Consider the following 14,319-nt stretch of genomic DNA (forward strand, 5'->3'; position numbering starts at 1 on the left):
GAAAATCGGAGCTTAGTATTTCTCTAATTATTAAATTATTATTAACAAATACTAAACTTATTTACCTGCAAAGGTATTAAGTTACTACACTAAATATACGCCATACACAATATATCTAGTTAAATATTTTACTTTATAAAATATAGCCCTAGCTGTTTTCTTTCACAAACAAATGCTTCGGTCGAAAACGATCGCATCGAAAAACAGTGTATTGATAAAGATAAGATAAAAGATAAAAAATAGTTTATTCAAGTAGGCATATTACAATGCGCTTATGAACGTCGAATAAACCTTTACCGGCTCCAACCGTACACCTCTGCCCCGAGAGGATTTAATAAAATCGGCCGTTAGCCACGTCTTGGATAAACAAATAAACTCGGCCGTTAGCCACGTCTCGGATAAATAAATAAAATCATAATGTGACTGCGCAACTTGTGAGAAAAACTCATGAGCTTTGGAGCGCAATCCCCTCACGTTTTGTTAATAAAACCAGTTATGTTACTAAACGACATTATTCGCTAAAAAGGAATTATTCGTGTTATTGATTTTGGTATTTAATATTAATAGTAAAATCTTTTTTTCTACTCGTCGACTGTAATTCTTGAATTAAGAATTCTTATACCAAACTGCAATGGGGTATTTTTAATGTATGGGCTCCCAACTCAACTATAATATTCATTCGTCGCAACTTCTTGAACGTTAGGTGACTTGTTGATCCTGCTTCATGATCATGATCATGTAACTTGTTATGTACTTAATTCCCTTCGTGGTCTATAGATGGCGTTGTTTTCGAACGTTTTAACTTTGATATTTATATTGGAATATGAATAAAGACTAATTCAATTTCATAATAAAGGCGTTTTACTACTTAAATGTTTTATATTTATAGATAGGGTCTATGACTAGTTACAGGGTACCCAATGAAAGGGCTTTGTGAGTAGATCACAAATATATAACATGCTGTAACATTTCATTTTCAATACTTGGTCTAACAAATTATTAGAAAACGTTAAAAAAATCCACAATCCACTGTTGACTTTCAAGTGCATAATTTTCTGTTACATTAAACTACAACTATTATTAAAACAAACAAAAAACCCGACTGTTGACATATATTTTTGTAGTGGTCTTTTTACCAGCTTTCATTTGGTAACCAAATTGCTACAGTAAGAAAAATAACAAACCCCCTCTCCTCCATTTTTTCATTTGCGGGCGTCATTTAAAAAAAATATATAGCCTGTGTCACTTATACCGCACAGACACATAGTGGCACAGGCTATACAAATTTTGAAAATGACGCCCACAATTGCAAAAACGGGGTTTTTTTTTACTGTAGTAATATGGGTACCAAATGAAAACAAGTAAAAAGACGACTACAAAAATATATGTCAACAGTCGGGTTTTTTGTTTATTTTTATTAATAGTTGTAGTTTAATGTGACAGAAAATTATACTTATTTCAACTTGATGTACTTTTCTTACTGGTTGATATATCTGGTTAGTTATATTTTAACATTATAAGTTTATAGGATATTCACAGTCACTTGGTATGTATTTTGGATTAATCCATTCAGCGATTTTCAATTTAGAGCACTTGAAAGTCAACTGTGGATTGTAATTTTTTTAACGTATTCTAAGAATTTGTTAGACTAAGTATTGAAAATGATACATTATGTTATATATTTGTAATTTACTCACAAAGCCCTTTCATTTGGTACCCCACATGGTATGTTTAAAAGAAAATATAAAATAAGATTTGTAGCCGAATTTATGACGTCACAGCAACTACCCCCACCACTTTCGCGGTTGTCATCTCATATATTAGTGTTCAGGGCATCACACTGAATGCATCGATACCATATTTAACCATATCTGAGACGACATGACCTAAAGTCGAGTTCTAGAAGACTTTTCGTGAACAGGCCGGGCCTCTAACGTGGCGAGAAGTAAGGCCGGGCCTCTAAAGTGGCGAGAAGTAAGGCCGGGCCTCTAATGTGGCGAGAAGTAGTCGTCCATTCTAACCTGATTTCTGTATTTCATGCGCAAGTTAAATATTGACAAGGAAATTAATAGAACATTTAAAAAATACAATGTACTTACCTGGTATCGGACACTCGCATCTAATGATAGCACCTTTAACTGCCTTGGACCCTGAAAAAACCAAAATTCATGTTAACTCCATACATCAGTTTTCTTACCAACACGCGCGATATTTTTTAGTCGACATCTGGCGTCAAGTAGCGGAATTTATCAGAACTGTTAGTTGACAATAGATGTCTCGGCGAACGAAAACCCTAATACTCAACAATTCTCAGCTATAACCGAATTAACAGGAAGTTTATTTTCAACCCCTTCTCCTTGTAATATAAGCGGTCACCCATACGACTGACTATTAACCCCATTATTCATAAAACTTTACGGGCCTGATTTAGCTAAATTATAATTTTATCCCTTTCTTTAGTTTCTTAGAAATAGGTACATAAGTCAAAATGACAGATAAGGACAACCGATTATTAGCTAATTGAGGTTTGTGGCGCGTTTATGAATAAGGGGGTATATATGTCGGTACACGTGCTTCGTTATTTCGGCACAAACTCATATTTAAAAAAATAAAAAACACACTTGAAAGTTTCTTACTTCTCATCGTTTCACTCACTTCACTCGAAATAAAAAAACACGTGTCCATTATTTTTTCATGTTCTCCAACATATAATCCAACCAGTAGCTTAATTAACCGATTCGGTGCTGATGACACGCCTGCCGTATTATCAATGTTTTTTACACATGGCTGATGACACGGTAGGCCTGTTATCATATTCTATGGCGCATGACATGGCTGCCGTGTCATGAAATGATTGTTCCGCGCCACAGCCAAAATTTTTCGAAAATGGAACACGCAACAAATCGGTTAATTAGCAATATGCTTGAACAAAACTCTCTACGGAAGTAAGAGGGTTTTGTCAATTTCAGTACTTTGGAGGACAATTTCTCCCAATAGTAAGGTTGAGTCTTAGGCCACCAAACAAAGGAAAAACTGGGGATATAATATGTGTAGTCGCGTATTTTGGCATAGTTGTAGGGAATGGTGTATTAAACAACATATTCAAAGTACCGGAGGGTGGGGCTGAAGCTAACGGGTGCAGCGGGGTTTAAAGGTCCCTTTTTATAGTTTTCCGTAAATAATTCGTAAACGGTAGCCCATAGCAAAAAATTGTCTGATACGTAAATAATCTGTATAAAACACGACAACTTTTAGTTTGAGTCTTATAAACATGGTTTTAGATACATTTAATTATATATATATACAGGGTGATCAATCCAAATGGGTCAGTCGGGAGAAGTCAGAAACTATGAGAGATAGCGATATCTGTTCTTACGAACCATGGCTTCGATTTTAGATTTAATAATAATGACATTCACACTTTTTTTACTCTCATACATAACCGGGAATCGAACCTGGTCAAAGTCTCTAAAGTAAACAATGCTAGGTATAAAAACTGCAAGTTTTTTCGTTGTTATTGTTGATGGTGCGAATCATAAGTTACAAGGAACTCATTTCCAATATTGTTTAAGTAATTGAAAGAAAAACCCAACAATAAGATAATTATTTTACTTCAGTAAATGTTCAAAATGGTAGCCATTTTCCTGGACGCAAAGATTAATGATTTTGGGTAAAAGTTAATATGTGTTCTATTTTCAAATGCAGGCGTGCCAATTTTTTTTAAATTGGCACGCTCGCTGAGCGAATGCGTTCTGATTTTAAATAAACGCAATTTGTAATGCATAACATTGATGCAGATAAGATATGCATAAGTGGTCTATTCAGATAAAATGATTAATAATGATGACCGATGCATACTAATGACAACATTTTGCAAATTATTTAAATTGTGGTCATTTCAGTCTAATGTTTACACAAGATTTCATAGCAAAATTTAGTCCTTATACTTTCAGGATCAATTATACAAATAAATACTACACGCGATTACATAAAGAATATTGACCAGGTTCGATTACCGGTTATGTAAGGGAAAACTACCAATGATCGACACTTTTAGCCAGTGTTCGACATAAGTACTTTAGGTCAAAGTGACAGGAATTAATTTTGAATAAAGAAAAAAAATCGTTGTTCAAACTTAAACTATATTATTACTTTGACATAAGGGGTCGTCCATTAATTACGTCACACGAATTTCTAGGTTTTTTTACCCCCCCCCCCCTCCTTGTCACACTTGGTCACATTTGGCAAACCCCTCCCCCCTGGTGTGACGTCACATTTCTTCAACGAAATCGGCAAATATTTATTTAATATTTTATCAAAATATTTTTGACAAAAGAAATATTAGTAATTTTATAACCCAAAACTGATAAAAAATAAAATTAAACGAATAAAAACGATTATCGTTTCAAAAACTTGTTATTTAAATGATAATTAGCGTATAAAATAATTTAATTACATTTTCGGTTACTGATGAATTTAAAGTGACGTCACAAAGTTTATGACTCCCCCCTCCCTCTTGTCACAACATGTCACATTTTCTTGACCTCCTCCCTCCCCCTAAACGTGTGATGTAATTAATGGATGACCCCTAAGTGCCATGTCGAACATTGGTGCAGCGTCGATCATTGGTGCTTTTACTATATGAGAGTAAAAAAAAAGTGTGAATGTCATTATTATTAAATCTAAAATCGAAGCCATGGTTCCTAAGAACAGATATCGCTATCTCTCATAGTTTCAGACTTCTCCCTACTGACCCAGTTGGATTAATCACCCTGTATATACTTATTTTCACGTAGGTACACAAATGACCATAAAATTAAAATCTATGTTGCATAGATACAATACCTACCTATCTATACTTTTGTTCATATTTAGGTTAAAAATTGATTAAAACCAAAACCAGAAGCAATCACGGTAAGAGTACCGTGATTGCTTCTGACCGGTATAGAGATACCAGTAGGTACTTGTTTTTTTGTGACGCAAACTGACAACGGCAGCAGGATGTAAGCATGTGATTCTTATGTAGTCAACTAACAAGAGGAAGAGGATACATGGGATAAGTACATTAAAAAAGGAAACAAATATAAATATAAAAATCTGTATAATTTTTATAAATCATCGTTTACTTAAAAAATGGATAATATTTTATTTCGTCCTTTTGGATGTGGGATTTCTTTATTTTTGCAAAAAGTTTTTGTTTCGAAAATAACGACTTATGTGTATGTAAAATGTGAAACGTTATTCGACTAAACATTGCTTAAACGAAACGATTACTCTGCCAAATGGAAATCTGCCATTAATAGTTCTGCTAATTTACACAGAAACGAAATGAACGGTATGTGAACCAAGACTCTACGTAACGTTAGTCGACCAAAAGTTACATTTACAAATAAATGACTCTGCGAAACGATGTTCCTCGGAGAATCAATAGGTACCCGTTCCGAATTTATTGTTCTTATGAACAGCAAGCATCATAGCGAGCGGTCGCTGCGAGCGTCGTCGGTGACGAGTCAAAACGTGTTTTTAGTGCAAAATATTTTATTTTGAAAGGCAAGTAGGTACATTTTATGTTCTCTTGTCATAGTAATTATCTCGAATTTTAATTCTAGATGCTTCTATTGCTTATTAAAGTATCTTCCTTTTATAACGCAATTTTTATTCAAACAATCCAGTGATTTTTTTGAAATATTTAATTTCTTAAACTGACTAATTGGGCAAAGTGGATCGGGCAAAGCGGATAGCGTGTTCAGTTTGAATTTATAAGGTAAAATTTTATTTCATAATCACCCGCACCGGCACCCTGGGCAAAGCGAATAAAATATTTTTTTTTACGTTTTGTTCAAAATTACAGCAATTATTAAACATTGGAGGCTAGTGTTGTTTTAAATTAAAAGTTTATTATATATAAAAACTAATTATAGACATTTTTTCACTTCTTCCTTGTTATTTTTTTCTGTTATGTCAAGTCAAAAGTAAAGGTGTTCACTATGCCCCGACTTCCCCTACGAGGAGTATCGGAATACAACGCGAATCGGCTCAGACTAAATCTATTCCCAAGTAACACACAAGCAGGATAATAGAGTAAAATTATCATCTTATTCAAATTAAGATTGCATAAATTTTGTGTATAAGCGGTGGAAATTACTAAATTCGGAATAACAAAATATGTGGGCCTAGTGGGGCCTATATACCAATAAATGCTGAATAAATTTTGCATAGTATCGGTTTTGCATATTAAAGCTGAATAATACTTATTTCTTACACAGTTAGTCAGACATTATTCAGCTTAAAGCATTTGTGGTTACTAAAAGCTGCATAATAGCAGCATTAGCAGCAATTAGCTGTATATATTTTGTGTCGTGAGATATTAAGCAGACAATATTAAGAAAAATGTGATAGTGGCTACTAAATGCTGAAAAGAAGCGTCGGTGAAGACTTTCAACTGTATAAAAGCGGTTGAAGTTTCTGTTTTAATGCTAGTTTTTGAATAAAGGTGGACGCTATTACTGGAAGCTGTAATGAAATCCACATATTATTTGTTATTCAGTAGCTACATATATGGGTTAGTTATGGCTTTTATAGACATAACGTCTGAATAATAAATACTAAAACAACACTTATACTTAAGTTATAGCGATTTTAGTACACATATACTATCTTTTCTTGCTAAAAGCTGCAAAATGAACGCAATGAGCAGCGTTTATAGTTTGAAACTACTGCTTAGTATCAACAAATGCGCGGTGGAGAGGGTTTCATAGCTTTATAAGTTTATACACGGTCAACAGTGCTACTTGAGCCTGTTTGCTTTGAGCTTGAGCGTGTTTTTATTTTATTTTGAACGCATCTTGCGTATTTATTCTTTAATCCAACCATTATTTAAAAAATCGAGGTTTAGTTTTCTTAACAATTCTCTTCGATTGGTTATTTTACACAAGATGCATTGTCGTTTTAATGACGTAAAACAATTGCTAGCTACCATCGTAAACACTGTTAACTGACCATTTGCATACCTTACTGCAACGAGATAAAGTTTACCAATGGCCATTTAAGGTTGTTGCTAGTTGGCAAACAAGGTGGCAAATGCTAGTTATTGATATTGTTGCATTAAAAACTTGTAGACTGGACTGGGTATGAGAAAAATTAAATAATCACCCCCATTAAAATATAGCGAAATCGATTCTCCACAATCGATCAATCGATTTTGAACGGACTGTTTTTAGGTTTAAAGTGGGTCTACTCATACCCATCCCACACTATACTCGTACTCATACCTAAACAATACTGCCCATACCAAACTATACTTGTACTCATACCCGTGATACCCGCTACTAATATACCCGCACCTTCGCACCTATACCATATTCATATTCATACCATACTCGTAACCACACCATACTCATACTATACACATCTTCGTACTCATTTCGTACATCTTTGCGTATACCTTTACCTACTACATATTTGTCGGAAGTGATAACGGAAAAAATAACTGTAGTCTGCCGTGCCCCCAGATTTATCATATAACTTAAATATTATATCGCGTTTATAATATTAGTAGGAAGTAGGATTGAATATTGCCCGTGTTACATACCTATAATGTTTCTCATCAAACTAGTGAGGATCTATGTGGTTTTTACTATTTGTGTACAGTCTGTACAGAACCCTAATAGGCTTTAAGATTGAGAAAACAATTACTATTATACTGATGTTATTCAAAACTTGTTGTTCTAAAACCATTATTATCTAACATGTAGCTTAGTAACGCGAATAATGTGAATGCTTATTCAGAAATTTAGCACAAAATACCTGTGGCAGCAGCTTATATTCAGCACAGTCGGACGCCATTACGGTTGCTCATATTCTAACCTCTACAATTATATAGGAATTGAAAATGAACTGAAAATCCCATTTTTTATCATTTATAAAACTAGTTTTATCATATCATAACTTGTTAAAGTACATTTTCTATCACTAAAACATCTAAACACCGCAAAAAAAGTACAAATTTAAAAGTGGAGTAGTAAATTTTCTATATTTACTTTTTAAACAGTGCATTATTTACGCGGCGCTTTAAAATTTTAAATAAAATGTATATATATATTAACAGTAAAGTCGCATGCGCAATGAAATTGATGTTATGTAAACATCAAATCAATATATGGGTAATGTCCTCCTTATTTTGTATTCACTTCAGACACTACACTTTGACACGAGTTCACAAATTAAAATGGAAGACAAATCATACACAAATAGCTGAATATATTTTCTGTAACAATGCACTTTTGAACCAAAAGCTGCATAACGTGTGACTAACTGAGTCATTCTATACAAAGCTGGATAACTTTGGTTTAAAGGCGGTATAGAAGCTTTTGACAGCCTCTATACAAGTGTTATTCAGCGATTCAATGTGTGGGCACACACTTATACAGCTATTACATTACTGTTATTCAGTAATAAGCGGCGTGGGCTAGCCCACTTTGCGCCCAAACCTTCTGTATAACGTCTGTATAAGCGCTTATACAGACGTTATACAGTTACCTTATTCAACATACAGTACGGAATGCTCTATTATTCAAACAATATTCAGCTACTTTTGTGTTACTTGGGTTGATACCTATTTAAAATATTTCTTATTAGTGGCGTCGCTGGCGTATCTGGCAGACCGAGCTTTGCTCGAAAAACATATAAAAAATCAAAAATGCGCGGTTTTAAAGAAATAAGACCTAGATTGATCGAAATATCGCCCCCGAAAACCCCCATATAGCAAATTTCATCGAAATCGTTAGAGCCGTTTCCGATATCCCCGAAATATATATATAAATAATAAATATACAACAATTGCTCGTTTAAAGGTAATAGATTAGATATATAGATAGATTAGATAGATAGATTTATCTATAAGATTACCGTTTCGCCAGTTTTTATTATTATTTAGGTAAGGTGGTGGAACTGGTGCTCGACGCGGTCCCAGTACATTTAATCTTGAAACTTAAGTCATTGTCAATAGAGCTGACAGCAGGGTGTCATCTATTGGGCATTAGCATGTCGAGCACTAGTACCACCACATTAATGCTTCCAAGGCTTACCTGTGGTGTTAATCACGCATGGTACAACACGTTCCTTTGAACTTTTAGTTACTGAAACAAGGTTACTGAATATTACTTAACGTCAATTATAAATATTCATGTAAATAATGAGGAACTGACCCGTTCCACCATGAGTTACTGACAGTGTCAAAACTGACATATACGCTAACGTCTACGTAATTTACATTCTATACATCTCGCTCGCAATCGAGTATGAGCGAGATGCATAAAAAGTAAGTTACATTCTCGATAGCGTTTATGTCAGTGCCAAACTGGTGGTAGAGTCGGACCAAAAAACTCTGCAGCGGATTCGATAGCCCACGCAGTGCAAGTGTCATTTATACGTCATAATTTCATAGAAGTTTGACGTTTAAAATAACACTTTCACTGCGTGGGCTATCAAATCCGCTGCAGACTATTCTTGGTCTGACTTTAGCCACATGGGATATTGTTTGGCGCATTTTTTTTGAGAATCAAGGAACAAACGTTCATTTATATTAATGCGTAATGGATTAACATTGCATCTTAAGGTTAGACCTACAGTTTCCTTAATTGAATATAATGGTGCTAAATTTTATACACTATGGTTTTTCTTTTACATTTCTATTGCTACAGAAAATCGGAGCTTAGTATTTCTCTAATTATTAAATTATTATTAACAAATACTAAACTTATTTACCTGCAAAGTTATTAAGTTAATACACTAAATATATGCGATACCTAGTTAAATGTTTTACTTTATAAAATATAGCCCTAGCTGTTTTCCTTCACAAACAAATGCTTCGGTCGACAACGATCGCATCGAAAAATAGTGTATCTGTTGTCAAAATATTCGTTTACATGAAAATCGGCCGTTAGCCACGTCTCGGATAAACAAATAAAATCGGCCGTTAGCCACGTCTTGGATAAACAAATAAAATCGGCCGTTAGCCACGTCTTGGATAAACAAATAAAATCGGCCGTTAGCCACGTCTTGGATAAACAAATAAACTCGGCCGTTAGCCACGTCTCGGATAAATAAATAAAATCATAATGTGACTGCGCAACTTGTGAGAAAAACTCATGAGATTTGGAGCGCAATCCCCTCACGTTTTGTTAATAACCAGTTATGTTACTAAACGATATTATTCGCTAAAAAGGAATTATTCGTGTTATTGATTTTGGTATTTAATATTAATAATAAAATCTTTTTTTCTACTCGTCGACTGTAATTCTTGAATTAAGAATTCCTATACCAAACTGCAATTGGGTATTTTTAATGTATGGGCTCCCAACTCAACTATAATATTCATTCGTCGCAACTACTTGAACGTTAGGTGACTTGTTGATAATGCTTCAACGTCAATACGTAACTTGTTATGTACTTAATTCGCTTCGCGGTCTACAGATGGCGTTGTTTTCGAACGTTTTAACTTTGATATTTATATTGGAATATGAATAAAGACTAATTCAATTTCATAATAAAGGCGTTTTACTACTTAAATGTTTTATATTTATAGATAGGGTCTATGACTAGTTACAGGGCACCCAATGAAAGGGCTTTGTGAGTAGATCACAAATATATAACATGCTGTAACATTTCATTTTCAATACTTGGTCTAACAAATTATTAAAAAACGTTAAAAAATTCCCCAATCCACTGTTGACTTTCAAGTGCATAATTTTCTGTTACATTAAACTACAACTATTATTACAACAAACAAAAAACCCGACTGTTGACATATATTTTAGTAGTGGTCTTTTTACCAGCTTTCATTTGGTAACCAAATTGCTACAGTAAGAAAAATAACAAACCTCCTCCATTTTTTCATTTGCGGGCGTCATTAAAAAAAAATATATGGCCTGTGTCACTAATATCGCACAGACACATAGTGACACAGGCTATACAAATTTTGAAAATGACGCCCACAAATGCAAAAACGGGGTTTGTTTTTTTTACTGTAGTAATATGGGTACCAAATGAAAACTAGTAAAAAGACGACTACAAAAATATACATCAACAGTCGTGTTTTTTTTTTATTAATAGTTGTAGTTTAATGTAACAGAAAATTATACTTATTTCAACATGTTGTACTTTTCTTATTTGTTGATATATCTGGTTAGTAATATAAAACATTTATTTACATACAATATATATATAGTGGTACTACTAAACGAAATTAATAACTAGCTTAAATCTAAAATAGGCCCTTGAGGCATTGTACCAAGGATGCTGGCGACATTTCCTCGCTGTATCGCAATGCTGATACGTTGTGCGAGGTAGCCGCCAGCTCTTCGGTCACCAGTTACGTCAACCAGACGCTTCGCGATTTCTGCGAACAACTTATGCGCGCTGGGACCCCATGGACCTAGAGTTTCAACACCAAATGGTACAAAATGGTACTCTCTACCGAGGCTCTTATATTTGTTACGTTCTACGCAGGTAGCATCCCACACCAACATCCGTCCCAAGCTCCAAGGAACTAAGGACACTCCATCGGGCCTCTTGCCATCATCTCTGATAATGCCAGTCGGCTCAAGAAGAGCAGGCACATTGATGGTGGCAAGAGACCGACGGACTATGTCATTAAGCGACGCATGTCTCGAAAAACGGCCTGCACTTTTTTGACAAGATAATCCGTGGTGTCCCAGTCGGTCCACGTCCGTGCCACAAGAGCATATGTGTGGCGTACACACCGAAACCCCGAGTCGCAAACCAGTCGCCAGTCTAAGGGAGGCCGGATCCAAGAAAGTACCAGTATTGGGCGAAGGATGGGCATGTAGCCAGTAACCGGCTTCCCGGGCTCCGACCGCCAAAAGCCTCGCGCGGTCTGGACCTGTACAGTTGTTTAGGAGAGTATTGTAAGTTAAAACACAGTAAACATTATCCCAACTCCTTTGTGAATTTGGGTTGTCTGGAAATTGTTTGCCTGGGCAAGCAATTTTAAAAGCATTTTTGGCGTCCTCAAAGCCCGCAATCTCACAGTTTGTGGGCAAAGCCCTTAAGATATTTCCTATGAGACCAGACGTGCTATGAGTGGACGCCAAAAAGGCTGGGGAAGCCACACTGGAAATTTTGCGAATTCCTAAACCTCCAAACCGAATGGGGAGGGACGCTTGAGACCAGGAAGGCTCACTTAGCTGAATGTTTAGAATCGTCTCTAAACTAATTTTGATCAAATCATCTATGGGCGACAATAAATTTTGATGTTTCCAGAAAGGACAACAGCGGAGCACATACGTAAATTTAGGGACAAAAAGGCAGAATTTAAGAATCACAAGAGCATAATGAGGGCTAATTTCGAGTAAGCGATCCGTGTGACTTTTGAATTTAGTTATGGAGTTAGAAATATAATCGGGAAAAGATTCTTCGAATATAGGAGAACCCAGGAGGCAAAGAGAATACTTGTCTACTGATTTGATATTGGGAGTCAGATCGTCAAATTTGGGTTGTAAGTTGGTCAAAGTACAAGAAGATTTTTGAATAAAGAGTTCGCATTTGCTGAAATTCAGCTCTAAACCAATATTTTCGAAACTACTCTTAATAAAAGACAAATCAGAGAGTACAGTATTCACGTCACCTCCTAGGGTTCCGTCATCTAAGTACCACACATTGAATTTTGATTTTAAATTTTTGATAATTGGATTTATAGCCAAACTAAAAATTGCTGGCCCGAGAGGGTCACCCTGCTGACTGCTGGTTAGTTATATTTTAACATTATAAGTATAGAGGATATTCACAGTCACTTGGTATGTATTTTGGATTAATCCATTCAGCCATTTTCAATTTAGAGCACTTGAAAGTTAACTGTGGATTGTAATTTTTTTAACGTATTCTAAGAATTTGTTAGACTAAGTATTGAAAATGATACATTATGTATATATTTGTAATTTACTCACAAAGCCCTTTCATTTGGTATCCCACATGGTATGTTTAAAAGGAAATAAAAAATAAGATTTGTAGCCGACTTTATGACGTCACAGCAACTACCCCCACCACTTTCGCGGTTGTCATCTCATATATTAGTGTTCAGGGCATCACACTGAATGCATCGATACCATATTTACCCATATCTGAGACGACATGACCTAAAGTCGAGTTCTAGAAGACTTTTCGTGAACAGGCCGGGCCTCTAACGTGGCGAGAAGTAAGGCCGGGCCTCTAAAGTGGCGAGAAGTAAGGCCGGGCCTCTAACGTGGCGAGAAGTAGTCGCCCATTCTAACCTGATTTCTGTATTTCATGCGCAAGTTAAATATTGACAAGGAAATTAATAGAACATTTAAAAAATACAATGTACTTACCTGGTATCGGACACTCGCATCTAATGATAGCACCTTTAACTGCCTTGGACCCTGAAAAAACCAAAATTCATGTTAACTCCATACATCAGTTTTCTTACCAACACGCGCGATATTTCTTAGTCGATATCTACCGTCAAGTAGCGGAATTTATCAGAACTGTTAGTTGACAATAGATGTCTCGGCGAACGAAAACCCTAATACTCAACAATTCTCAGCTATAACCGGATTAACAGGAAGTTTATTTTCAACCCCTTCTCCTTATAATATTAGTTGTAAATTGTTTAAGTAGTACATTTTTCGTCAGTAGCTACACTTGTGACATCTGGTTTCAAGTAGGGGTACTTGTTAGTTCCACTACTTTACTTTAGATGTCGACTCCGAAATAACGCGCGAAAACTGATGTATGGAGTTACCACTCTTTCTTTACTTATATTACTCTATGTCACAGACCTGAAGACTTAGTCATACCCGCGTCATACCTATTATCATAGAAAGCAAATTTATACTACATTAAGCAGCGGTCACTCATACGACTGACTATTAACCCCCTTATTCATAAAACTTTACGGGCCTGATTTAGTTAAATTATATTTTATCCCTTTCTTGGTTTCTTAGAAATACATAAGTCAAAATGACAGATAAGGACAAGCGATTATTAGCTAATTGAGGTTTGTAGCGCGTTTATAAATAAGGGGGTATATATGTCGGCGGCCGATCGTAAGATATCGTCAGGCATATCGTGAAACGTGAAAATCTTTGACTCGTTCCCTGAGTCGACGGAGCCCCGCTACGCTGGGCTCCTATTTCTGGGCAGTTTGCCCTTCGGGCATCTGAAGCAAACTAACGAACCCATCCTACCTATATATTGGTTTGATATGACTATCGTCAAAACATTACACAGGAACATTACGATCTGCCTGATCGTACGATCGGCCTACGACATATATATTAC

At 35.5% G+C, this 14,319-nt stretch overlaps 1 protein-coding gene across 1 annotated transcript in view; it reads right to left on the bottom strand.

Moving 5' to 3' along the window:
* Positions 1-14,319, bottom strand: part of LOC134805168 (uncharacterized) — a 56,414-nt gene that overhangs the window by 31,802 nt on the left and 10,293 nt on the right. Inside the window, exons 3-5 of the mRNA XM_063778467.1 lie at positions 13,368-13,418; positions 9,087-9,137; positions 2,100-2,150 (exon numbers count right to left, since the gene is read on the bottom strand). Coding sequence (XP_063634537.1) covers positions 2,100-2,150; positions 9,087-9,137; positions 13,368-13,418 — 153 coding nt within the window. The remainder of the gene's footprint in view (positions 1-2,099; positions 2,151-9,086; positions 9,138-13,367; positions 13,419-14,319) is intronic.

Source organism: Cydia splendana, chromosome Z (genome assembly GCF_910591565.1).
Source record: "Cydia splendana chromosome Z, ilCydSple1.2, whole genome shotgun sequence".
Lineage (NCBI taxonomy): Eukaryota > Metazoa > Arthropoda > Insecta > Lepidoptera > Tortricidae > Cydia > Cydia splendana.